The sequence below is a fragment of the Pimephales promelas genome, chromosome 19, assembly GCF_988280905.1.
Source record: "Pimephales promelas chromosome 19, fPimPro1.hap1.1, whole genome shotgun sequence".
NCBI lineage: Eukaryota > Metazoa > Chordata > Actinopteri > Cypriniformes > Leuciscidae > Pimephales > Pimephales promelas.
The window spans coordinates 16,217,408-16,243,605 of record NC_142787.1 but is presented as its reverse complement, the minus strand read 5'-3'; the positions used below and the strand labels follow the sequence as shown (position 1 = coordinate 16,243,605).

At 37.5% G+C, this 26,198-nt stretch overlaps 2 protein-coding genes across 14 annotated transcripts in view; one reads left to right on the top strand and one right to left on the bottom strand.

Moving 5' to 3' along the window:
- mapk10 (mitogen-activated protein kinase 10) overlaps positions 1 to 10,204 on the bottom strand; it is a 65,346-nt gene extending 55,142 nt beyond the window's left edge. For 8 of the 10 annotated variants that reach the window (XM_039672654.2, XM_039672664.2, XM_039672681.2 and 5 more), the window contains exons 1-2: positions 10,098 to 10,203; positions 9,904 to 9,995 (exon numbers count right to left, since the gene is read on the bottom strand). Coding sequence is in view for 8 of the 10 variants with exons in the window: in XM_039672681.2 (XP_039528615.2) it covers positions 9,904 to 9,906 (3 nt within the window). In the remaining 2 variants the exon portion in view is untranslated. Of the gene's footprint in view, positions 1 to 9,903; positions 9,996 to 10,097 lie in introns of all 10 variants that reach the window. The other 2 variants (XM_039672625.2, XM_039672645.2) reach the window with 1 other exon arrangement.
- Positions 10,205 to 19,048: 8,844 nt separating this feature from the next.
- Positions 19,049 to 26,198, top strand: part of ptpn13 (protein tyrosine phosphatase non-receptor type 13) — a 73,038-nt gene continuing 65,888 nt past the window's right edge. For all 4 annotated transcript variants that reach the window (XM_039672732.2, XM_039672740.2, XM_039672725.2 and 1 more), the window contains exon 1: positions 19,049 to 19,419. The gene's annotated coding sequence lies outside the window, so the exon portion shown is untranslated. The remainder of the gene's footprint in view (positions 19,420 to 26,198) is intronic.

Here is a 26,198-nt window from a genome sequence, read left to right as displayed (position 1 = left end):
AACCGTGACGCATCAGCCTTTTTGACAGATTCATACCATCCCTCATTGGGTGGGAGGAGTAAATATCAAACAACACCTACAAACACTCAGTCATGATGCCTCTCTTATTCTCAGCATTCATCACCCTAACTCTCTGCAGTGACTCAATGAGTTTCTTAGCAACTGCCTTAACATTCAAGATGTCAATAGCGATGTTCTACACCACTATGAAGACAATTCTTATTATCTTGTCAGACGTCTGACTTGCTGTACCACCTTCATACTAAAAACAATAGAAGAAAGCAGGCTGAACGATTAAGCTCACAATGGCAGATGCCTTGAGTGTCCAAAGCAAATGTCACTCACTGTTCCGTTAATATCAAATCCTCTTTTCTGTGGCTCTCTGGACTCAGCCAATCACAGTACAGCATCCCAGCATCCCTAAAGACACTCCATCATGAGAGCACAGCAGCAATCTATCTTTCTGTCTAACATCTATCCATTCATCCATCCATATATCACTGTAAAAAAACCATTTTTTTTCTTTTGACAAATCAACTTAAATAATTTAGTTCAGATAACTTATTATTTTAAGTTTCTGAAGATTAAATCAATCTCCTTCATTGTATTATATCACTTTTTACAGTTCAATCAAATTAAAATTTTAAGGCAACCAGGTTACTTAATTTTTTAAGTTAAACCAACAATATTTACAGTGTATATATATATATATATATATATATATATATATATATCCATCCTAAAGTTAAGGTCATCTCTCACTTCTCTGTCCTGCATTTTGTCTGAGTTAGTTCACAGAATGAGAGAAAAATGAGAGACCTGTTTTAGACAGCGTTTTGTGTCCTCTTGGGAAAACCGATCTATTTTAAAGTTCTACACGGTGCAAATAAGTCACGTTCCAGTTAGTTCACAGATTCAGAATAATGACTATAAACAATCAGCTCGAAAAGCTTTAAAGTTCAATTTATTTCTGGGAATCAAAATTAAATTGTTCCAAGCATTGATTCATTAGCACACATTCATTATTCAAAAATATTCACAGAGGTGCCAAAGTCAAAATTTTTCATGCAAAAAAAAAAAAAGATTTCAGTAAAAAATATACACCATCGTTCAAAAGTTTGGTGTTAGTGAGAATGTTTTTTTATGAATTAGATCTGTTCTGATTAATTGCATCCGACAGAAAAGTTTGTAAATTTGTGTGTGTGTGTGTGTGCAACCGGCTGGACGTAAATTATCCCTTACATATGCTGTCTGAAAAAACATTTTCTATCGATCTGAAAAATATGTATTTTAAATATATAACATATTTAGTTTTCTCAATCACTTTTAGGAACAGGTATGACGAGTAAGCTGCTTGTGTGTGTTACTGTAACAGCTCTTGCTGTTTGTGTGCATGTATGTGCTTTTAGTTTGTTCTTTTTTGCTGTCCACCAGAGGCAAACCTTAAGTCGGCTACAAGCATCACATAAATGGCAGTAATTCCACATTGGTCCCATATTTCTCGTCTTTCCTTTCTCTCTCTCTTTCTCCTCCCCCTCTCTCTCTCTCTCTCTCTCTCTCTGTCCACGGTGCTGTGGGGAACCTGAAATCCTGTCAAGTGAGCTTCACAGCAGCAGATGCATTCAACCAAACACTAAAGAAAGACATACAACCGAACCTCCCAACTCAGAGCGGAGAGGAAGTGGATGGCTCGCAGTTACTTCAGTGAAATGTTTCGAATGCCAACTTAGCTTTTTCGAAATTGCTTTTCGAGACCTGAGAGTTTAAATCAGCCTCTATAACCCACTGATCATTCAGAAAGATAAGCAATTTTTTTTTTTTTTCAAAAAGCTAAACTCTCTCCTTCCTCGCTTTCAGATGACATCAGCAAACATGAACGCTCTATTTCTCCCTATCACATTGAGAAACACAAACACGGTGACACACACTTCCTAGTGTCCGTAATTAAACAAGGGTGGAAGGAAAGCAGTCGGTTATCCCGTGGGAAATGACATTTGTCCAAACACTTGTTTGGATGACTATTTAGAAGAGAACAAACAAAGCACAGCGCTAATAACATCTCATTAATGTGCTGAGGCAATTAAAGTGGTCTCTTGCATAACACACTCTGCCACTATAGGGCAACGCAAAAACATCTAAATTATTCACATTCCTGCAGTCTGATTAACAGATGCGGCCAATGGACTAATTTCAAAATGCAGAGACAACTCAAATGCTGAAAGAATGATTGTGGTTAAGAAAGGAATCTTGAAGGAAACAATTCATTTCTACAAACTGTGAATCTTTTTGATTGAATCACTACAAGTATCTATCTATCTATCTATCTATCTATCTATCTATCTATCTATCTATCTATCTATCTATCTATCTATCTATCTATCTATCTATCTATCTATCTATCTATCTATCTATCTATCTATCTATCTATCTATCTATCTATCTATCTATCTATCTATCTATCTATCTATCTATCTATCTATCTATCTATCTATCTATCTATCTATCTATCTATCTATCTATCTATCTATCTATCTATCTATCTAACTAACTAACTAACTAACTAACTAACTAACTAACTAACTAACTAATATGGTGAGGTTTCAGTTTCAGGGTAACATTGCTGAAGCCTTTGGTTTTTCCTAGGCAGTAAACACACTTGATCATTCATTCCTTTCTCCTCCCTGATCAGCATGAGACCAAATCATAGCGGACGGCAGAGGCCAACCCACTCCTTGAGCCCTGACCCCTCCACTTCTCAAGCGGCACTTCTTTTTTTTTCTCATTTTCCCTGAACTAAAGTCCAGTGCTTCCTTATATTCCTCTCTTTTCCATCCGGTGCCTCATGCTTGCCATCTCCAAAACAGCAATTCCATACTGCACTTTCTTGAAACCAGGAGTACTGCGCTCCTAATACACTGATCCGAAGAACATTTAATGTAACATCAAATGTAACTGTAATCTTATACTGTAAGAAGCATGTAGCTATCTCATGAAAGCCCAATTCAGTAGAATAATACTTCAAAAAACCTTTCAAACCTTCATAGGTTGAGGATTCGCACACTGTTTTCTGTACTCTCACTAAATGTTTTGAACAGCTATGAGTCATTTCCTTAAGATTGTGAACAAATATGGCGTCTTCAGTATGACTATAGTAAACAAATTCAGCACGCTTCAGATATTATGAACTAGAACATTCCGGGAGGGTATATCTATATCCTCTATATCTTTTATAAAAATCCATATATATACTATATTTAAAGTATTTAAAAGTGATACTCTTTCATTTTGAATAAGTGCCATACAACAATAACCACATAATTGCATTTGAAAATACTCATGCTATGTAGAATCTGAGAGATATAGTATATAGCAATACAAAAATAGCTAGTGCAGATGTTCCAATGGTTTGACATCCCACATCCCTGTCCACATTAATACTATCAGATAAATCCTTTGCTGACAGCTGTGTATTTACTCAGAACTGAGCTGATCATGATGGCTTACGCTTTCTCTCCTGTGTGTTCAATAAATAAAGTGAATACACTCTCACACATACAATCACACACAAACATGTATAGTCACTTGGTGCATTAATAAAGTCAATTACGAAAATCTATTTATGTACTGAATTTATGACATTTACACTAATGCCTCTTGAGAATAATTTCTCTGACAAAACAATGGGTCAGAGACATTAATCAACATGTTAATTTGGCACAGAGTAGTTAAGACTTAAACAACTTTTGATATTCATTTAATGGGCTTGGCGGATGATTTCATCCACAGCAACTTACACTGGATTTAAGATTTGTGCTTTAAGATGCTATTATCTCCAATAATAATGTAACAAACACTAATCTATGACAGCAGCCTAGAGAAGCAAATCAACTCTTAGTAGAAGTGTGTTGATGCAGTGCTACTGGATTTACAACTGCAGTGAGCCTATCAGTTATATAAGATCAAATCCTAATGAACAACTGAAAGTAATTATATAAACAAACAGCAAGCCAATAACTGCACCATCTGTCAATTCAGGAGCTTTCATCAAATGTGAAGACGATGTACCAGAGGATTGTAGATTAACATTGCTCATAGTATATAATATGACCATAAAAGTTCAAGCAACATCTGCCAATAGAGATGCCGATAGTTTGGATCGTTTTTCAGCTATCTTTGTTTTTAAAGAGCTCATTTCTAATTAATATATTGCAATTTGTGAAATAAATATACAAAAAAACAGTTTATTTTACCAAATACATTAAGAAGACTAAGTCATGATTAACTTTACCTTTGAAGTAAACATGAACATTTTTAAACATGAAAATGGAAAGCTATTGATAAAGTCATTGAGTTTTTACTTGCTGTGGGCTGCTGTGTTCAGTAATCAATCCCTCCAGCCTTTATGGTATGTATCTTAAAACCATCGGCTTGCGCAGGAAACATTCTCCTTGAGGCTGAAATTTCACTGAATACCTCTGTGCTGACGATAAACATTATTTTACAGTGTACAGAAAATCCAATGTGGTGCTAAATCTCTTCAAGGTATAGGTACACTGGAAGCTTGTGGGAGTACAGACTAAAAAAAATGAAATTCTGTTCTATGCTACTGATGGTGTTGGTTGTTTTTTGCTGAACAAGATCTGCTTTTACAGCATATAACAAAAGAGAGCGAGTGCTATAGATGTCAAGTCACTTAGAGGTGGAGCTTGGTCTAAAGCCACGCCCCTTCTCGCATAATTACAAGTATAATGAGCATCCTGTTACTCCACACCCACAGATGACATCATCCATCATACGCCTGGACACACGCCTACAATAAGTCCAAAGAATTCACGGATGATTAATTCAGAGTTCCCAACCAAAATATCCCAAATTTAAGCATGATTATAAAATGATCACTGCAGCTACTGGGAAACAAATGTTAGGGTTTAAAATCTGTAAAACGTACTAAATAGTCCTAAAATTGCAAAAATATTACAGTAGTTTATAGAATGAGGTGCTTATTGTACTTTTATATTAGTTTATGTTCGTCTTAAGTAGTCTTAAAGGAATAGCACACCCCCCAAAAAGCAATAATTTGCTCACCCTCAATTTGTTCTAAACCTGTGCGAGTTTCTTTCTTCTGCTGAACACAAAAGAGTATATTTTGAGGAATATGGGCAACCAAACAGTTGATGGACCCCACTGGCTTCCATATTATGGGGAAATAAATACTATGGAAGTTCAAGTCAATGGGGCCCATCATTAGTGAACTCATCATGTTTGGTTACCAGAATTTTTCTGTTCTCAGCAGAAGAAAGAAATTCATACTGGTTTAGAACAACTTAAGAGGGAGGGAATGGAGAGAATTTAAATTTTTGAGTGAACTATGCCTTTAAGACCTTAAAGTGACAGTTCGCCCTAAAAAATTCTGTCATCATTGACATGGTGACCAAAATTATTGTCTGAGAATAAAGCCTGTTTTTCAAAGGAAGCTATGAATGCTTTTTTTTTCTATTTTTTTTTCTATTTTTTTTCTTTCTTTTTTTTGTCCTGTGAGCTTGACAGCCCATGGTCACCTATGGAGGCTTATTTACACCACCGAAAAAAATATATAAAAGTAGTTTCGACTTTTCAAAATTACGAGTTTATACCTCACAATTCTGATTTTTGATTTATTTATTTATTTATTTTTGATCAGAATTGCAAATTTAAGCATCACATCTTGCAATTCTGAATTTTCTCAGAATTCTGAATGTTCATGTGGTCAGGTCAGGTGTCTAAAACCAAGAAAAAATGAGATGTACAGGAATGCGAAAGTAAAAAAAGTCAGAATTGTGGGAGGTAAAATCACAATTACAAGACATAAAACAGCAGTTTTGAGGGGAAAAAGACTGATTTGTGAGATAAGAAGTTGCAATTACCTTTTTTATACTTTAAGTCCATGGCAGAAATAAGCTTCCATAGTCCCTCCCTATTTACTTTCATTGGCCAATTTAAAAATAATCTTTTCAAGTCATCAAGTTTTCAGTTCAACATTGGGGTGAGTAAATGATGCCAGAATTACCCATTTAAGTAGTTCTTTATTGTGCAATTTATAAAATGGCTAGTCCTCGCTCTACTGTAAATGCCAACATGGCATGAGGAAGACATTATTGGTAATCCCTCTTACAAAAACAATGACCTTAAAAAAGGCATCCCAGAAAATGTGCCATGGCATAAGCCAATAAATTCAATGAATGTTTCAAACCTTAAGTTAAAAAAAGTGTTCATAACAGCAGATTGGTAATGCTTGATACCATTCCAATAACATTGACTCCATTGTGTTCCCTGGTTAGCAGTGACATCATCTACAAATGGCTTTGGATGGTAACACGGCGATTTTAGTTGCATAACGTGGCCCTGCGATAGAAATATTACAACACTGAGATGGCTTAACCGGGGTAGACTAATCCTAACCACAATCAACTAGAGACAGAACAAGCTTTTGGCTCCAAAACATAAAATATTAAGTGGGACTGTTCTTTGACTGCATAGCAGCAGAGACTAAAATTATGATTTTGCAATCCCGCAGAGCTTGTATATGACATTAGAAACATTTACATTTAGACCTCAAAACCTGATGACCAATTTTAAAGTATAATCACATACACATTGTTAAATGAACTGCAACTAGTGATACAAAACACTACAGGATGTGGCACAAGACTCACAAAGGTTACTGATCCAACATGAATGCAAACAATAGCTAAATATGCAAACAAACAAACCAGCAAGCCAATATTGACGGAAATAACAAGTTTAACCCTGTCTATTGCAGTGGGCTACAAAACCGGATGGGTCAAGCATCTATTTACAATAATCTATTAAAGAGTCCTTGAAAAGAAAGGTGACAATTCCCTAGGAACGTGGTCAGTTTGCAGAGAAGCAAAACCATCCAAGTCATATCCAGCCAGCTTCTCAGGCTTCAGAAGTCCTTCACTAATTCATTCCCAAATTCACTCTTTATCTTTCCAAATGTCAGGACACGATGATCACGACAACCTCTGACACTAAACCATGAGCCGAGGCTAATCAGGGCACCCACTGGTTTGTGATTTAACAATATACAGACACAATAGAACAGCCTAATTAGCCATATGGGGTCTTTTTTCATTTTTGGGGGGTTTGATTGGCCCATGGCTGTCCCTCAGCGTTATGCACAGCGCCTTACCAAATTCTGCAGTAATTGGTTCATTATAACAAAGCACTGATGTTTAAAAGCCACATGGTGCCATTGGCATTGCATTAAAACAAAAGCATAGATGCTTAAATATTAATCGCTTTTTCTATTGAAAATGTGTGAACAGCTTGTAACGTAACTTAGCTGTAACATACTGTGAACAACTCGGGATATTTGTGCCGGGAAAATTCAAAGGATGTGATGTTTTGCGCCTTCCGTTCTAAAACACATGAAATGAATGCTAATACAATGTTCAGGATAATGCCGAAAGAGCTATTCTGTACATAATGTCAGTGTGTCATGCAAAGACAAGGGATTAATTCAAACTATAGTCTTACATAGCCACATTTAGTCTATAATGTTAAATATACTTTGCAATCAAATCAGTGAGAGCTTGTGCAAACAGATCCAAATTGATCAGATGCTTTGTTAATATACATTTACATATTCATCTAAACGTCGCTCTCAGCAGCATGGACGGAGTCAGGATGTTTATTAACAGTATATCGCTGCAAGGGCATTTCCAACTTTTTCTTAGCGAAGAATGAAAAAGAACTTCACCGTGAGTATATCAGAGCACTGAATAACTTTCAGTCTCTTGTTGAGCAATAAGTTGCTGTCTGCAGTTCACTTAACAGCCACCGGTGTCACTAATAACAAGAGTTTCTGAATTCAACTTTTTACTTCTTAGCGAAGAATGAAAAAGAACTTCACCGTGAGTATGTCGGAGCACTGGATAATGTTCAGTCTCTTGTTGAGCAATAAGTTGCTGTCTGCAGTTCACTTAACCACCACCGGTGTCACCAATAACAAGAGTTTTTAAATTCAACTTTTTACTTCTTAGCGAAGAATGAAAAAGAACTTCACCGTGAGTATATCGGAGCACTGGATAATGTTCAGTCTCTTGTTGAGCAATAAGTTGCTGTCTGCAGTTCACTTAACCACCACCGGTGTCACCAATAACAAGAGTTTTTAAATTCAACTTTTTACTTCTTAGCGAAGAATGAAAAAGAACTTCACCATGAGTATATCGGAGCACTGAATAACTTCCAGTCTCTTGTTCAGCAATAAGTTGCTGTCTGCAGTTCACTTAACGGCCACCGGTGTCACTAATAACAAGCGTTTCGGATATCAAATTTTTACTTCTTAGAGAAGAATGAAAAAGAACTTCACTGTGAGTATATCAGAGCCCTGAACAACGTTCAGTCTCTTGTTGAGCAATAAGTTGGGGTCTGCTGTCTATTTGCTTCACTTAACTGCCACCAGTGTCACTAATAACACGAGTGTCTGAATTCTACATATAGCCCCTTTAAAATTTCATGAAACAATGTCGCCCCCATCCCCTCGGGCGACGACAGAAATGATGTTTCATTAACATGAAAATTAACAAAGTTCGGGAGGAACACATTCAAATGATCTATCTAATCAGCACGAGAGGAGGCCTACGCAGCCGACTCACCTATGTTCCTCGACAGTTTTCAACATCCCTCCGCCACCCCGACTCCTCACTCTTGGCTGGTTCCTATTCCAGCAGGGATGCGGGGGGAGTACTCTGGGTTCGGGCCAAAATACAGAGCACAGAGCCCTCTCCTCGGACAGCATGCTCTTTATCTGATTATAACTGTGATCTAGTGAACTCTTTGTTTGATTCAGTGAATCCTATTTTTCTTTAAAGGAGTTAACAATTCTTACAACTGCAAATTTTGTGCAATAAAATGCACAAATACTGTATATCATATGCCATTTTTAGGCTAGAGTCACAATACACTACACAAATACCTTCAGGTCATGTAAGTAAGTCAGAGCCATTTGTATTCTGCGTTGTATTTTTTAATAGCTTTTAAGACCGTCATTCCATGCAGTCTTATGAAAAATGAAAGTGCATGAACACATCACATCCTGTGATGTTTATTGCAAATCGGAAACCAAAAATGGCCTTTAAAAAATTGGAAAAAAAAACCCACAACAATATCAAACATATCACATCTAAAAAATATGTTTCATTACATTTTAAGTTATTGAATAATGTTTATATTCAACCATGGGTTGAAATAAACAAGTAAATCAAACAACACCAATATAAATTTGTATACATTTTTGCATCCTACTTTTAAAATGAGATGGTTTTTACACTGTTTAGTAGCTAGCTTACCTACATGAAAAAAGAGAAAGAAACAGCAGGTGCTTCCATATGCCCCATCTCAGACTCCAGGATGAACTCAGATAACAGTTTAAAAATATCAAATGCAGGAAATAGTCTCAAAGTAAGTAATTTAAATTCTTCAACGGCAAACATTTTACCAGATTGGATTAATTTAGCCTCTATAAGTATAGAGCGTTATATTCGAATTAAAAGGTTTTTTATTATTAACCTGCATTTGCATGTCTTGTGACTTCACATTTTATCAGTCCATATTCTAACAAAGGCCTGCCGTCACTGCAAACAGGACATATGATGCAGGACTGCGAGTGATGCAGGGAAAACATGGATGGATGTGCGCTCACGCGCTCAGATCTGGTAAACACCGGAGAAATCCTGCCGTTTACGCGTCTGCTCGTTCTCGTGCGCACCGCCAATCTTGGCGGATCATTTATTTCCCTTTAGCCACAAAGACATCGACTTCATTAACCTTCATAGCGATCAATATTCATCACCCCACCCTTCAGGTTCCCGCATCAACATCTCCCACCGACCGACCTACCATTCCGTGCCAGCTGCCCGTCCGACGTTCCCGGTCCGGTGACAGTCCAGTCCTGTTCAAAACATGCCGGTAGGCGACGGTTTTAAAGACCACTGTGAGGACGAACCAAACAGATGTAAAGAAAGAAAGGTAGTTGAAATAAAAAGAGAAGGATTAAAGTCTGAGTTTGCGATGCTGAATCACTGCGCGCTCACCATTGTGCTGCAGGATGCTGCCTGTACCATTATGGATCCTACCAGCGTAGGGATGGGAAGGGCAGGGGGTGCGGGAGACGGGTTGCCGTAGCAACCGGAGGGAGCACACGATGACGTCAAGGCCGAGAGCGGTCTCATAGGAGTGAGGAGATGGAGAGGAGCGGCATCTGTAGATTGGTGGGCCTTTGCGCACATGACCGCCGCCTGCGTGTTCGGAGGCGGGCTGAGGAAAACAGCAACCAGCATCACAGAGCATTCGATTCATTTGAAACATTCGATTCGTTCGGACAATTCTTCCCCATGAATCAGTTCAAAGGAATCGATTCACAAATCAAAATTGACCCCTACGCACGAGATTAGGATTCCAGATATTAGTTTAATGGATAAACTAAACTCAAAAATGAATGAACGAATGAATAAATGAATGAATGAATGAATGAATGAATGAATGAAAAAAAATGGCACGAGGGGAATTTGTTTTACACTTAACCTCAAGCTATTCTAAACCTGTATGAGTTTCTTTCTTCTGCTGAATTCAAAAAGAGATATTTTGTGGGATGTTGCTAACCAGATAGTTGATGGCACACATTGTTTTTTTTTTTCCTATTATGGAAGTCAATGGCTACCGGCATCAACTGTTACCAACAAAGTTCAAAATATCTCCTTCCTTTTGGGTGAACTATCCCTTAAAGGTCTAATAGTAGCCTAGGCTATATGATACATATAGACTAATAGCCTAGCAAAGGCAGCTAAATACCTATAAAACAGTCGAGAATTTTTAAATTATTTAAATCATGTGAGATAGGCCAACACAGTCTCATGAAGATGCGTATCTATACCACGAGTGTCATTTCTCGTGGCATTTATACGCCAAAAGTGTTTTTTTCGTGTATATGGTACGCACTAAAAAACCCTGGGTTAGGTTTAGGGGGGAGGGGGGTGGGGAGTTCGTGCGTATTATACGCAAAAAAGTGCGTATCATATGTACGCGAAAATCGCGTGCCAAATACACGCAAAAACTGTTTTTGGCGTATAAATGCCACGAGAAATGACATTCGTGCCATAGACACGAACTTTCATGAGATCGGCATATGGCTATGGTTGTTGTTGGTAATTAGTGATTAAGTGTAGGCCCCTAGCCTAAATTGTAAATTTATGATTTTATGCCAAAATAAATTCCAACATGCTCGAATAAATAAAAAAATGTCAAATGTTGCGTAATTTATTATTTCAACACGTTTCTTCTCCCTTATAGTTTAGCCATGCAGCGCAAACGCTTTGCGTTACAAAAATCGGTTCGAACAAACGATTCATTCGCGTATTGCACATCCCTTTTTGCCCATGGATACTGACAATAATAGTAAAATATAGTGCACTATGCACTGAAACGATAGTTGTAAGCATCATAATAATAGTAATAATTGTTGTATTCATATCCCAATTTTCTAGAATAAACACCAATCTGGCTAATCAGAAGAAATGTAATGTTTATTTATGCATTTACCAAATGCTAACAAATTAAATTTGAATTAAAAAATACAGAGTATAAAAAATCCTCACCACAGTACAGAGTTATTTTTTCCCCTTTTAAAATAGCCTAATAATAATAATGTTGGCTATATTTTTCCATGGCCATACAGAAAGGTAAGTAAAGTTACTAATGTTATTAGAATGTTATCAAGTAATGTTGCAACTCAATAGAGGAAGATAATTGAGTTCCCAGTGATCTGTTCACTAACAAAAACGCCTCCAGGAACAGTATTGTCACAAGAGAGCTGTGGCAAGCTGTCATCATTCTAAACGTATAGAGCAGTGTCAAGTGAATGCGCAAGATGCACAGTTACTGTCCCGTCTCTCTGAGAACTGCTTTAATCATATTCATATCAGTCATCATTTGGGACTGTCTCTCCGACAGCCCATGCATAACAATGGCCTAAATGATGCCCTCTCAAACTTTTACTCCCCCAAGCCCTTTAGTGAATCTGGAGCTTAACTGGGACTTTGCTGTTGTTGCATATTAATTAAAATCAAAGAACTTACAATATCACGGCTCAACTGTCTCACGTTTATTGACAGAACAAGCAAAGTTCTTTCAGATTCTGTATATCTGTAAATATCGACCTAGTCTGTATTTTAAGAAGACAAATACCTCACAATGACCATGCCAGAGTGAAGTGGTCCACTTTGAAAATCAAGAGCACTCGAGAAAATCTTTATCATTATGGAAATTATCGACTTACTCTGCAGACATTGCCAATGCTGTGCAGGGGCAGTTAGCCTCATGTATAATCAATAAACCCGAATGTTTTATTCTACTTTAATCACCTTTTGTTGAATTTCCATCTTCCAGATGCAATGTTGGCTTTATACACTAAGAGAGCTCTGTTACACTCTGCAGAGTAGCACACAAAAAGGCTTTCAGTGTTATCGAGGAGAATAAAATACATATTTCATGATTGTTGCAGAACATGGTTCCATTTTGATGGTAGTGAAGCATTTATTCTACATTTAATTTGTTTTTTATCAAACTGGAAATTATATTCAAGAATGAGACAATACGAATATTATTTGTTATAAACAATCCTTTAAAAATGACCAGTCGTCCTGTGCAGAGATGACTTTTTATAATGACACCAAAATTCCACTAGGGGGCGTTTCTTGCATTATAAATGCTAAAGAAACAGAACACTAAGTGGAAGGAAGCCATTAAAACTCAATTACTTCCTGACAAACTTGACCTCTGGCAATTGAAAGGCAACTTTCAAACACTGAGTGATGCTGATCAGATAATCACTGACTTTTATGTTTCGCTGTTGATCTTTTTGGGGGTTAACTTTCTCTAAATAACTACAGTTTTGTCGGTCTGTTGCAGTTATTTGGGCTTCTGTGGCTCTTACCAATGCAAAGGGAAAATATTACTGCTACTACTATGCAAGGCACCTTAAAATAAACCGAACATACTTCAACATCAGTCATTGTCAGTGTAATGCACACAGTTGCTGATAATGACCACCACATGGTCCAGACATGGATGATTTTGTATTGCTCTGCCTCTGCACAGAATAGGCACTTCCTGAGTACTACATTTCTGTATACATCTGGAATCTGGATCATTGTTTTACGAATAGGCTACATGAGATTGTTTTGTAATTGACCTAATTGCTTTTAGTATACTTTCTAATTATTTCAACATAATTAAACAAGTTGGATATCATTTAAAAGCTTTATTTCAATGGTCCACTTTAGATGGACTTTGCAACTACAAGTTAACTAACCCTCATTAAGTAGTAGACTGTTAGGTGGGGTGTTAGGGTTAGTTGATAGTTGTGTAACAGACGTAGGCCAGTAAGAGCTGTACAGGTAAATCTCCTTCCCCTAAACCTCACTCCCCTGATCTAAAGAGGCATGCTAGCGACTGCGGTCTTCCCCATGTCGGAGACTCCGGTTCAAATCCCGCTCAGAGGGGGTCGAGTAGGGCCAGGTATAGTTGCATAGTTATAGTCAGTATAATGTCTGTTGCGGGACCATAAAAATAAAGTGTTGGCAGATATTAAGTAGACAGTCTACTCTTAATGATTGCTAGACATGTAGCAAAGTTGCTTATGCACATCAAGGCTACATTTGTTTGACAAAAAATACAATAAAAACAATATAATTATGAAATACAGTATTATCAAAATTTAAAACACCCGTTTTCCCATTTCAACATATTTTAAAATGTAATTTATCCCTGCACTCTAAAAATGCTGGGTTGTTTTAACCCAACTTTGGGTCAAATATAGGTCAAATATGGACAAACCCAAACGTTGGGTTAAAAATGTAATGTAAACATTTTTAAACCCAACCCAATGGCTGGGTTTGTCCATATTTGACCCAAGGTTGGGTTGAAACAACCAAGCATTTTTTAGAGTGTGTTATCGCTGAATTTTCAGCATCATTACCCCAGTCTTCAGTGTCACATCACATGATCCACATCAAATTTGGTTCTTTATTTATTGATTGATTATTATCAGTGTTGAAAATAAAAAAAATGAAAAACGAGTAAATGTACTGTATCTGAGAGAGTTAGTGGCTTATGTTTGATCTGCAAGCCACTGCAGAAATCTGGACTTTAAACCTAGAGTTCAGCTTCTTATGTAAAGTACATACATGAATCAGATGTACAGTATGAGATCAGATGGATTAAAGCCTGTTTAGCTTCTGCGTTCAACCAGGCCTTTAGGGAGCAAGAGAAAAACATTTAGTTGCTACAAAACAACTTAAGAGTCAGAAACAGTGAGGTTAATACAGTTCTGTTGAAGGCTCGAATCTCTTTGGGACATGCTGTTTTACTCAGGTCCCACAGAGGTGTAGCAAAAGTGCTTGAGGAAGCATATTTGCAAAGCCAGGGCATGCAATTAGCAAACCCACCAATCGAGTCTGTCTTCCCCTCCTCCCCTTTTCCTTTCCGGTATCCCCACAGTGGTTTTAATGGCCTGGTCGGGAGCCAGGAGCACTCTCTGCAAACCTCCAAAGCCCTGGATAGAGAAAGCCTGCTGTCATGGATAGAGATGGCGGAACATATTTAGATATCCCAAACAAATCAAATCCAAACAGACAAAGTACGTCCCATTCTCGAAACGAGGGAAGTTTTTAATTTGTAAAAGAGGAGGAGGATTCCGAAAAATACTTCAACGGACAGATTTTACAGTAAAATACTGTTAGTTTTACAGTTTTACATGAAAAGAAACTCATTTAATGATTTGCAGTGAAAAACCACTGACATTCCCAAAATTCCCTGCGTGATACTTGAATCAATTGCTGAAATAACAATTGAAGAGTTCAGATGCAAAAGCCTCTAAATGCCATTCGAAATTTTCTTCTTTAATGATGATTTTTATCAAACTTGTATATTTAAGTTCAGTAATTTCACTTAAATAACAATTAATAGGTAATTATCATTGCCATTTAAGTGAAATCACTGAACTTAAATGTACAAGCTTGATAAAAATGATCATTCTAGAAGAAAATTTCAAATGGCACTTAGAGGCTTTTGCATCTGAACTCTTCAATTTTTCTTCTTAGATTTTTTTTTGTCTTTTAAAGTTATGAACATTAGGGTTTTATGTTATACATGTAATGTTGTTATTGCATTATTTGAGAGGCATGTGTGTTAGCTACCATGATGGTGTTTAGAATTTGTGTGAATGTGCACCTTTAATATGTCTCAATTTCGACTTTTTCAGCTTGTCATGTCACAATTAGTTTCAGGATTTGGGTTTTGATTCATGTGCGTTACAATTTGATTGACGTTTGTTCCTGATTTCTTGTCATATGACTACCTTGCCCTCATGTGATATTGCCTTGATTGTTTCAATGTGTGCAGGTGTGTCTTGTTTAGTCATTTGTCTTTGTATATAAATAGCCCTCATGTTCCCAAGTGTAGTTCATGGTTCAAGTCAAGCCATTGTGTATTTTGTTCATGTTTATGTTAATAAACTGCACATGGGATGACTTTCACTTGCCTTCAGTGGAGCTGCTTTTGTTGAGATTTGATTCATCATGTGATTTTCTCATCACCACCTGTTTTTGGTTCTTGTCAGTGTATTACAAAGGTACAAAACAGATATTAGTACTTCAATAGGTTGGTAAATTAACAATATATCAGTAAATTAAATTTGCTTCTACTTTTTTTTATTAGTTTAAATCTATAACAAAAATGCAGCTACCATAATTTTAAGGTAAATGTGTGGTAAACACAGCTGCATTTTTTTACTGTAATTTTTACTGTAATATTTTAATGTGAAATATAAGACAATGCTTTTATGGATGCTTCTTAAAAATCCCTGTCCTCATCTCTCTCTACAATCATTGGATACTGGTTGAAGATAAGTATATTGTTTCCAGTAACGTTTTGGAATACCCTTGTTGATGGTCTATTGTGGAATAAAATTCAGGAACCATCCCTTAGAATTCCGCTGAACTCAGAGGTGCCAATGCATGCGTGGAAATGATTCTTCATGCTTCCAACCATAATTTCACCATTTGAGCCGAATCTTGACATTGTCATCCTGGAATATGGCCATGATGTGTCTTCCTACATGGTTGTTTTAAGAAATGAACTGCTACACACTTAATTAGGGATAGAAGAACTGTAGCTATAATAATATATGGCATAATAATCACTGCAATAATGATCCAAACATAGAAGAATGTGAAGTCTGAAAACATTTTAAAGATTTTATATAACTTTATTTCTATCGTTTGATTTTGAATTTATGTATTTTCTTTGTTTTGTTTATCCTAAAGTATCCCCTAGCTGTACTGTAAATTTATTAAACCAAAAAAAAAAGTATAAAGTAATGCTGTGAGGCCAACTTTTTTTCTGCAAAAAACTGCAATTGAATTAAACGTATTTTTATAAGAAGACTTTGCTTGTAAAACACTGGAATGTGTTTATTCACAACTTATATATATATATTTACCGTGCAAAAGCTACATAGTAACAACGACTTATCTGATTGGTTATTAAGGGCATTGTTCTATAAGTATTTTTATTATTATTATTAAACAAGTGGAAATCACACTGTGGCTTCCATAAGCACATGACACTGCTTAACAATCCTGGTTCTCATGGCAGATCCTGAAAGGAAACATTATTACTATTTTTTTAAATAATGATTAATTTTAACACACTTTTGCACTCTGTATTGCATTTCAATGCACTTCCTGTCTCATTTTCCTCATCTAAATCTTCATATCCTGCTCCTCAGGGCCCTCCTGTTCAGTTAAACCACCACCTCCTCTTTGCTCCACTTTTTGGAGGTGGGCAATCCAGGTCCGAAAACAAAAATCCAGCGGTCTGTTTTAAAATAGCACTCATTCTGCCTCTCTCCGGATTCTGTTTTGGAGGAAGAAATGTCAAATACATAGCACAGTACCTCGGAGTGACATTTGGTTCATCTGAACCCTGCTATTTGTGGCTTGAAACTCAGTTTTCCCTCTGTTAGTCATGAAGTGTGCTAAATCACTGCACACACACCCTATCTTTCCTACCTCCGCCATTACCGTTATACCCTTGCATGTTTAAATAGACATTTTCAAGACACCGTTTAAGATGTTTTAATGAAAGCATTAAAGTAAAATAAATCCTTCTGATCAAAACAATATGTGTGCAACAAGCTTTAATCTCTTGCAGGATTCACATGCAGACATGTATGCTGATCCCTGCGGCCCCAGGTAAAGTAGGAAGGTCTTCTCAAGTTTGAAGAAAGACTTCGAGGGTCAATAATGGCACAGGGTGAGGGAAAGGAGGATTGGAGATGAGATGGGATGGGAGGAGGGGTGGAGGTGGAATTCTGTGGTTGGAGTACTAACCCCTCATTCCTCGGTAGCTCTCAGGCAACACACGGCAAGCATTAGGCTGCATGACTGACCCCAGAACAGAATTTCAAGTACTACAAAACACTGTGAGGTGTATGAACTCTAAAAGGGAGTTCTCTCAAATAATGAAAATACTGTCATAATTTACTCACCCTGAAGTCACCAAACCTGTATGACTTTCTTTCTTCTGCTGAACACAAACAGTTGGTCCCCATTTACTTCCATATTTCTTTTCCATAATAAGGAAGTCAATGGGTGCCTTTAAGTTTTTGTTTATTGACATACTTCAAAATATCGTTTTTGTGTTCAGCAGATGAGAGAAATTCAACATGTTTGGAACAACTTCAGGGTCAGTAAATAATTAGATGATTGTCATTTTTTGGGGGGATGGGAAAGGGTAAACTGTCCCTATAAAACACAACCTATAGAGAATATTTCTTCTTTATCCTAATGGGAGGTTGATAATAATTCATATCCAGTTAAGGATATAAAAAGTTCACCCAAAAATGGAAATTCTGTCATCAATCTCAAGTTGTTCCATTCCATGATTCTGTTGAACACAAAAGATGATATTTTGAAGAAAGTCAGTAACTAGACAGTTGATGGACCCTATTGATTTCCACAGTATGGAAAAAAAATATTGAAGTCAATGGGGTCCATCAACTGTTTGGTTACCTAAATTCTTCCAAATATCTTCTTTAGTGTAAATAAAGTGTAAAAAAAAAAAAAAAAAAAATTGGAACTTGAGATTGATGACAGAATTTTCATTTTTGGGTGAGCTTCCTCTACTTTGATTCTTCACAATATTTTGCAACTGAAAAAAAAAAAAAAAAAACAAACAAACATAATATAATTATTTTGGTATCACCTCTATGCATTATTGGTTAAATATTTTGATTTTTTTTTAAACAATTTAAATCATAAATATTTTGAAGTTTTTTTAAACAAATTATATACATAAAGCAATACTATTAAATAATTTAATTTAGATTTTCCCCACTTATGATGATTTTGAATAATTTAGTATTTTTGAAAAATAAAAAGTTGTGCCATTGTGTCAAGTTGTGTCTCACATTCGGAACAAGTAAAATTAGGTAGAATTGAGCATTTATTTGAGATTAATCAAATTTGTAGTTAAATGTCTTTGTTGCAAGTTGCAACAGGTAGCATGCGTGGGCCTTATCGTTTAATATGCAAATATTTGGGTTTTAATGAGATTGCGTCACACTTAAAGGGATAGTTCACCCACAAATGAAAAATGTGGCATAATTTAACGTTTCTCATCCTGAGGACGAGTAAATGATGACAATATTTTCATTTTTGTGAACTATCCAAGAAGGGTAAGAAAACCCTGCACGAAACCTGCTCATTTCTTCAGATGTTTTGTTTTGCTTGCGTTACATATCTGGATGCGTGGCCACCGTGGACTGCGCCTCACTCTTAACAACTTTTCGTGGTATTTTCCTCCCAGTCGAGGAGAGTTTCTATAGAGACGCCTCATGTTGCTGGTGTGACGGCTCCTGCTCCGGTGGAAAGCAACCAATGAGAGGCAGGAGTGCGGTGTCTGGTTACTCCCTCTCTCCCGCGAGCAGGAGGGCTCACAGACGCTAGAGAGATCTGAACCTCTCGGGCTGGAAGGGTAACTCGGCTTCCCAGAGGAACCAAAGACGCGCTGCCTGTTTTCAGCCGCGTAAAAGATCCTCTCTGTTTACTCGCAGTCTGCAACATTTTACGCATTATCCTTTAAGGACAATTCAAGGAGTACTGGTTACTTTTTCTTTAAAACGGAGACCATGGACCTTACGGTCGAAGTAGATCTTATGAAGTAAAACCTGTTGCCAGTTCGACTCGGGCTGGTTTTCCATTTCAGGTTTGCTGGTGGATGTGATGCTGGACTCTTGTTTGGGCTCTAGCTGGTAGTTGGAGCGAAGTTTGAAGTTGTAGGCCACTTATCTGCGAGGTAAGTTTTTGTTTTTACATCAATACTTTGTTGAGTTTGATGCTACTGCTTGCGAGGTTTACCAGCTTTTATATTGGTCTATAAACCGCGCAAGTAGCTTTGCACACCATGAGGTTTTGGATTAGGAAAGGTTAGTTTATGTGTGTATTCGAGCAAAAATGCAACTTTTATTCGAACTTTATTCGAGTTTCATTATCACAGTCTACAGCAAGTTCCAATAAGGCGTTGTGTATGTAAAAATATTAGCTTTGCAAACACAAACTGTTCCCAATGTTGCTGTGTTGGATGGTGGGGCGAGTTGGAAGAAACCGCAGGTGTTTTCCTGATGGTTATTGGTCTACTATTGGCGCACTTGAGGGTGCCTTTGGACAATTTAGTGCCTTTTATCATGTAGTTTGTGTCAATAATATTGTAATGAAAGGCTTTTTATCTTTATTTGGTTTATTATTGTAGGTATGTCATTGTTTTGGCTCGTTTCGTAGCCTGGCCTCCAAATCACAACACTGCAAGTCTATCACGGATAGGCATTAATGTGATTCAAATTAACAGTGAAGTACCATTGTATTTCTTACTAGAAAAAAAAAAAAAAACATACTAATTTGAGGACCATTGAAGGCTACATGAAATATGTCAATCTTTCATAAAGAAAGTTTTAATATTGTAATGTCTATGCTTAGTAAAGTAAATTCTAGACTAGTTTAGTGGTGCTCTCAATAATAATTCCATAGAATATTACTTGACCTAAAAATCTCCATCTTCTATAAAATAATTTGTATAAAATTCTGCAGTCATAAATGAACTGAAAGTAATGTAAAAAAGTCCAGGAAAGCTGTATTTAGTACAATAGTGTTATCATCCCAGAAAATTACCATACTATGTTACCTCCACAGTACATTTTGCAAAAGTTAGAAGGTTGTACAATGCTTTTTATATCCTGATGACCATCATCATGAGTTTGAGGAACCTTTCATCCCCATGCACTTCAGCACTCTAAAGCTGTCATTTGAGAGCTGGAACTTGTCATTTTTAGTCTGTGATGCCACCCCTGAAATAATGGCAGGCGGAACTATCTCTTTCCAGTGTAAACATAAGGAGTTCTTATGAAATTATGCTGTGTGGTTTGCAGTTCACAGAAGGTTCTTGCACAGAGGAATGTTCCTGACACTGAGGGTGTTTGATTCATCCAGCCATAGTTATAGGGGCCAATACAAGTTCTTGTTTTCTTTTGTGCGGTGGTCCCAAGGTTTGTTTTATCCTCTGCGCTGAGCTCAATGGATCTTTTGTTTCATGTCTCTATTGCAGTTCATACAGTCCGGGCGCTGCTTACATCTGGGTTGTGCAAAATCTGGCTCAGTAATCTTGCCTAGCCAAACGTCTTTAAGTTCATTTGTGCTCGACAGGAGATGGTTTAGACTTAAAGTCACCATGACATCAAAATTGACAGTTCTTTTAATTTATTATTATTATTTTTTTTATGGAATATTGATTCTTTATTATAAACAAGATCAATGCACATTTTTGTTTAAAAATTCATATACCCCCGTAACTTTTTTTAATTGAAATAACTTCCCCTCCCTCTTGCTCATCTCTTCTCTTCTCTTGTTTGCTGCCTTGATTGCTGGACAACCTGTCACTCACATGAGTTTGCAATAGCACATCACAACCTTGATCCAATTCATTCCCGTAGGTCAAATCTATGTCCCGCCCTTTATTATTATTATTTTTTTTTCGAGAAGCCATTTCACTATGGATATGGTGGTCTTGCAAAATAGGGAAAAAATACTATCGCAAACTTGTTTGTTTTTATGATGATTAAAGGTGCAGTATGTAATATGGACAGGTAGTGGTTGAAATAGGCACTGCAGTCTAATTAAAAATATTGGAGAGAGTTGTTTGCCCCGCCCCCTCCTCAGTTATGAAGCTCATGTGGGTTGCCAGATTGAGAACAGGTACAAGCGCAATTGACAATGGAGAGTGACGATTTGATTTATTGGTATTTTTATATGCCTCTGGTTTAAGATGAATGCTGACTTTTTAGATCAGGTAGAATCTGTGATTTCTGACCCCATTTTTTTGTTGGCTTCCATGGCTGCAATACACTGTTTTCCAACTGGCAACCCGGAGTGTTGAAATACTATTGGGTAAATTGGCAGTGGGCGGGATCACGCATACCATAACAAACATTCAACACGAAACACACATTTCAAAGTAGAATAACTGGCTATAGATTTTTTTTCCTAGAAACAAGAATGTGAACTTGGCATGTTACCTAAATAACTGCAAATATTAGGTTATTTTTATGCTTTAGTGCAGTCCAAAAAATGACATACAGCATCTTTAAGGCCCATTCACACCAAGGATTATAATGAAAAAGATAAAGTTTTAAGAATAGATCTAAATTTAAAAGAAAAGCAGATTCCACAACACAACAATAACAATAATGAGACTGAAACAATTTTTCCAGATGATGTACAAAGAAAACATCTACAGTCAATCGGAATCTAGAGCTTGAGCATTTAAAGTAGCAGACAAAACATCATCACTCGCATATAATAATCATGGTTTTGTCATCTGTTGATGTTGACGCTAAGTTATCGTTACACTTATCTTAATAGTTCTAGTTCTTGGTGTGAAAAACCTGTCATTCCTCAATGGGCGGTCATCAAGATGTCCACTCTATAATGCAAACAACACTGAGGAAACGATGATTGAAATCACTATGATGAACGATAAAAACATTAAGCCAGCCAGAATCCACAGAACTTTAAAGCGTTCGAGCATTTAAAGTGGTAGACAACATGCCTGACGTTTGTATAAATAGAACATCATTATGCGTTGGTGTGGATGCTAATAGTTATCGTTATAATTATCTTTACAGAATCATTCTTGGTGTGAACTGGCCTTTAGCAAACCACCTCGTGCAAAAGCACATTTGAACTTTGGCTATTCAGTCCATCACTTTTAGTCCTGTGTTTTGAGTACTTAGGCATTTAATGGATGTGAAAGTAGGCTGACAGATGAGTTAATCTCTGACTGTCTGAATCCAGCTGCTATGTATTTCTGTTTGCTATGAGCCTTTCGGATGGATTGTGGCGCTTGTTATGTGATGTAAAAGCCATGTGAATGGTGCATTTGGCAGGTGGGTAAGAAAGGGCGCGAGCACTGGTTTGCTTGCTTGTTAGGTTTGTATAAATGTTTATTCTGTTTCCTAACATTCGGGTGAACAGGAAACCTCTGGAGGCGACTTTGATAAAGTGGCACAACAGTCTTGGTTGGCCGTTGATTTTACAAAAAGAATAACATAAGCATTGTGTCCACACATTTTTCTGCTTGCTCTAAGGAGATCTTTCTCACTGGATTGAGAAATGTGTTGAACGGAAGTCTCAGTTTTGATGGCTTCCTGGATCAAGCTTCACCCTCACACCTTTGATGCTAATTCTGCTCTTTCAGCGTGTTATTTTGTTCTGACCTGTCTCCACTGAGGAAATTCCATCTCTGCTGAACCGCAGTTCAGTGCGCTTTTACACGCCAGACGCTCACAGCTCAGGTTGTTAGTTCGGCCATATTCAGTCATCTATGTGAGGTGTTTTTTCCTTAAAATGTGCAGTTGCACTCTCTTTTGCACTCTTTGTGCTTATTCTGGGTAAATGTTTAGGTTTCGGAGTTAGCGCTGATGTGGATTGAAATAAAATGGCTTTTTGGGCACGGAAATAAAGATCTAGGCCTGGTTTCACAGACAGGGATTAGATTAAGCCAGGATTAGTCTTTAGTTTAATTAGGTCCCCATAGAAAAAAAAAAAAAAAACATTACCGTGTTCATCTTGAGACAAAATAATGGCACTGACATAGTATTTTAAGATATGTCAGTGGAAGTTGCTTTCAGTTTAAACGGCTCAAACATGCATTTTAGTCTGGGACTAGACTTAAACCTTGTCTGTGAAACCAGGGGTAAATGATATTATGATGCACTCCTATTCAAACTAGGTTTAGGGTCAGTAAGATTTTCATATGGCAAATTGATCAATGGTCAGTGAGATTAAAGGTTAACTAAACCCCTGGTCAGAGCCTGACTCCACCCACTGGCAATATTTGAAAAATGCTGAAAAAAGGGGCAAACCCCAGCAGAGATGGGGGACAAACGGAGGACGGGGCTGAGTGGGGGGCGGGGGTGGAGGGTGTGCACCTGAGACCCGCAGTGACAGCTGCTGTCAGACTCTAATGCCGCTTTTCCACTACACAGCACTAGCTCGGCTCGATTCGGCTCGCCTTTGTTTGGTTTTCCACTGTGTAAAATTTGTACCTGTTCCTGCTTTCGGGTATTTTTTTTTTGTACCACCTCCAGCGAGGTTCTGAGTGACCTAAGGCGATACTAAAATATCACGTGAAAACAATGCCGACTGCTGATTGGTCAGAGAGAATCGTCACCATTCACTACGTCATCATTTCATGTGCCAGATGGAGTATCCAGAATATCCCCGCTATTTTTAAATAGTTTGGCCAGAGATAGTTACTAAACTAACTACTATTATTATGGCAACTCGGAAGAATACACTGTGGTCAAACGAGGAGGTGCAGACTTTCCTTTGTTTGGTGGCCGAAGAGAGAATCCTGCAAGAGATTGATAGGGCAATGAGGAACGAAAGGTGTCGCTATGACGACCACGTACTATTTGTGGCGGTACTGTCTGCAATGGAAAACGGAACGAAAAGCGAGCTGAGTCGAGCTGAGCCGAGCTGGTACTCGTAATTGAAAAGCGCCATGGCCATATAAATTGAAGCCGCTAGCTCAAACTGTGGTCTTAACTCCCGCATCGCGATCCGCATCTGATGAGTTTTGTCGAGTTGATGTCAATATCGTGAGCTGTGTGGAGAAGCCCATTTCCACCTCTATTCCGTTACCATCCTGACCACTGTACTAAATCTACGCCAACTTGAAGCTATCCTAAATGTACTACTGTATGCTACTAATGAATTAGGCTACACAAAATAATCGAAATAACTATATAAATGCTATGCTAAATAGATGCTACAATACTCTATCCTGATAGTTTTCTTGACTCGCAGTGGTTTTGACGAAACAAGATGGTTTTTAAACTGGCTAGGGCGTGGTAGCTCGTACCAAGGGTGTGGTGAGCTGGAATCTGCGTACGTCAGCTCCTCCCCGCTTTTGTCACGAAGAACTGCAAACATCCAATAGTAAAATGCAACTGTAGTAGCCACCGTTCAACCTGAAGAGGGCAACACTCAGACGTTTTTACACCATATATTGTAGAATTAAAAGACTTTATACCCAAATGTCAAAAAAGTTACTCGAATCAATGATCAGCACTAGTAAAGCCCCATTCTTTCAGATCACTAACTAATAAAAGTTGGTTTAGGGTTTAGTTACCTTTAAAAGATCTTGGTTTCAACAAAAATTTTAAGCAGCACAACTGTTTCCATCTAGATAATAATAAGAAGAAGAAGAAATGTTTTTTGAGTAGCAAATCAGCATGAATGATTTCTGAAGGATCATGCGACACTGATGACTGGAGTCATGAAGCCTAAAATTCAGCTTTGCATCATATGAATACATTTAAATTTGAAATATATTAAAATAGAAAACAGTTATTTTAAATTATAATAATATTTCACAAATGTACAGTTTTTACTGTGTTTTTACGATCGGATATATACGTTAACGCAGGGTGTTCTTGCATTGGTTAATTTTCTTTTCAGTGCAGTAAACGAGACATGCAGAGTAAGCTTTAAAATAAAAATGGCCATTCTGTTTTGGTTTTTTTTTCTTTTTCCCTGCATGGATGATTCACATATTTTGGGGTTTTCCAGGATGGAAACTTACTGAGAGCTGGTATATTTTATGTTCTACCAGTATTTCCAAGTCAAACCGGGCTGTTGCCCCGGGCACAGTGTGTATCCTTTTGGCCTAGGCTCAACACGTGGCGAATATTAGTGTGTCTGACCCTGAGAAACAGCTACAAGTGGGCAATTTTATTCTGGAGGCCTCTGGTTTTCTCCAGAGCTCTGCTTTAGAGGCTTGATTGATCACACCATTGGGAGAAGAAAAAAAGAAACCTCTCACCCTCTCTAGCCCCTTTTCCACCAAAGCATTTTGAGAGCCAGTTCGGAGCCGGTGCCTGCGCGCGAACCAGTTCTTTGTGTTTCGACAACCAAAGAACCGGTTCTCGGCCAGGAGAACTGGTTCCAAAGCGGCACCAACTCTTTGCTGGACTAGAACCGTTCTTTTACCACGTCATGCTTACGTCGGGGGCTGGGGGCGGGTTTAGATGTGTTCTAAACATCTTTTCTGACCATAATAAAGGATCGCAAAGCCAAGAGAAACATTTGCGGAAACACTATGGAGTCCGCCTTTGTAATTGTTATGCTTGAAGTTAACGCAAGCGTTTCTATTTTTGTAAAAAAAAAAAATTATTGAAGACATTATAAGCAAAGAAGAAAACAGTCACAATATAGAACAAATAAATGGAAAGAAAAAAAGACACAAGACAGGGGTACATAACTTATCAGAAAAGATTACATATCAAACGAAAAGATTAAAAGACTTGCATATTTCAATTGTTTTTCAAGCTTTCTTGGTACACAAGTTAGAGATAATCCGAAAGTAATGTTGTATTTGCAAGTGTTTCTAGCTAAGACGTATGGCGGCGTACACAGTGACGTAACAACGTCGTTCCCTGGGCGCTCTAGTCAGTGGAAAAACAAATAGGTTCTGAAGCGGTTCGCAAGTTGAACCAACTCCGAACCAACACCAGTTCTGAA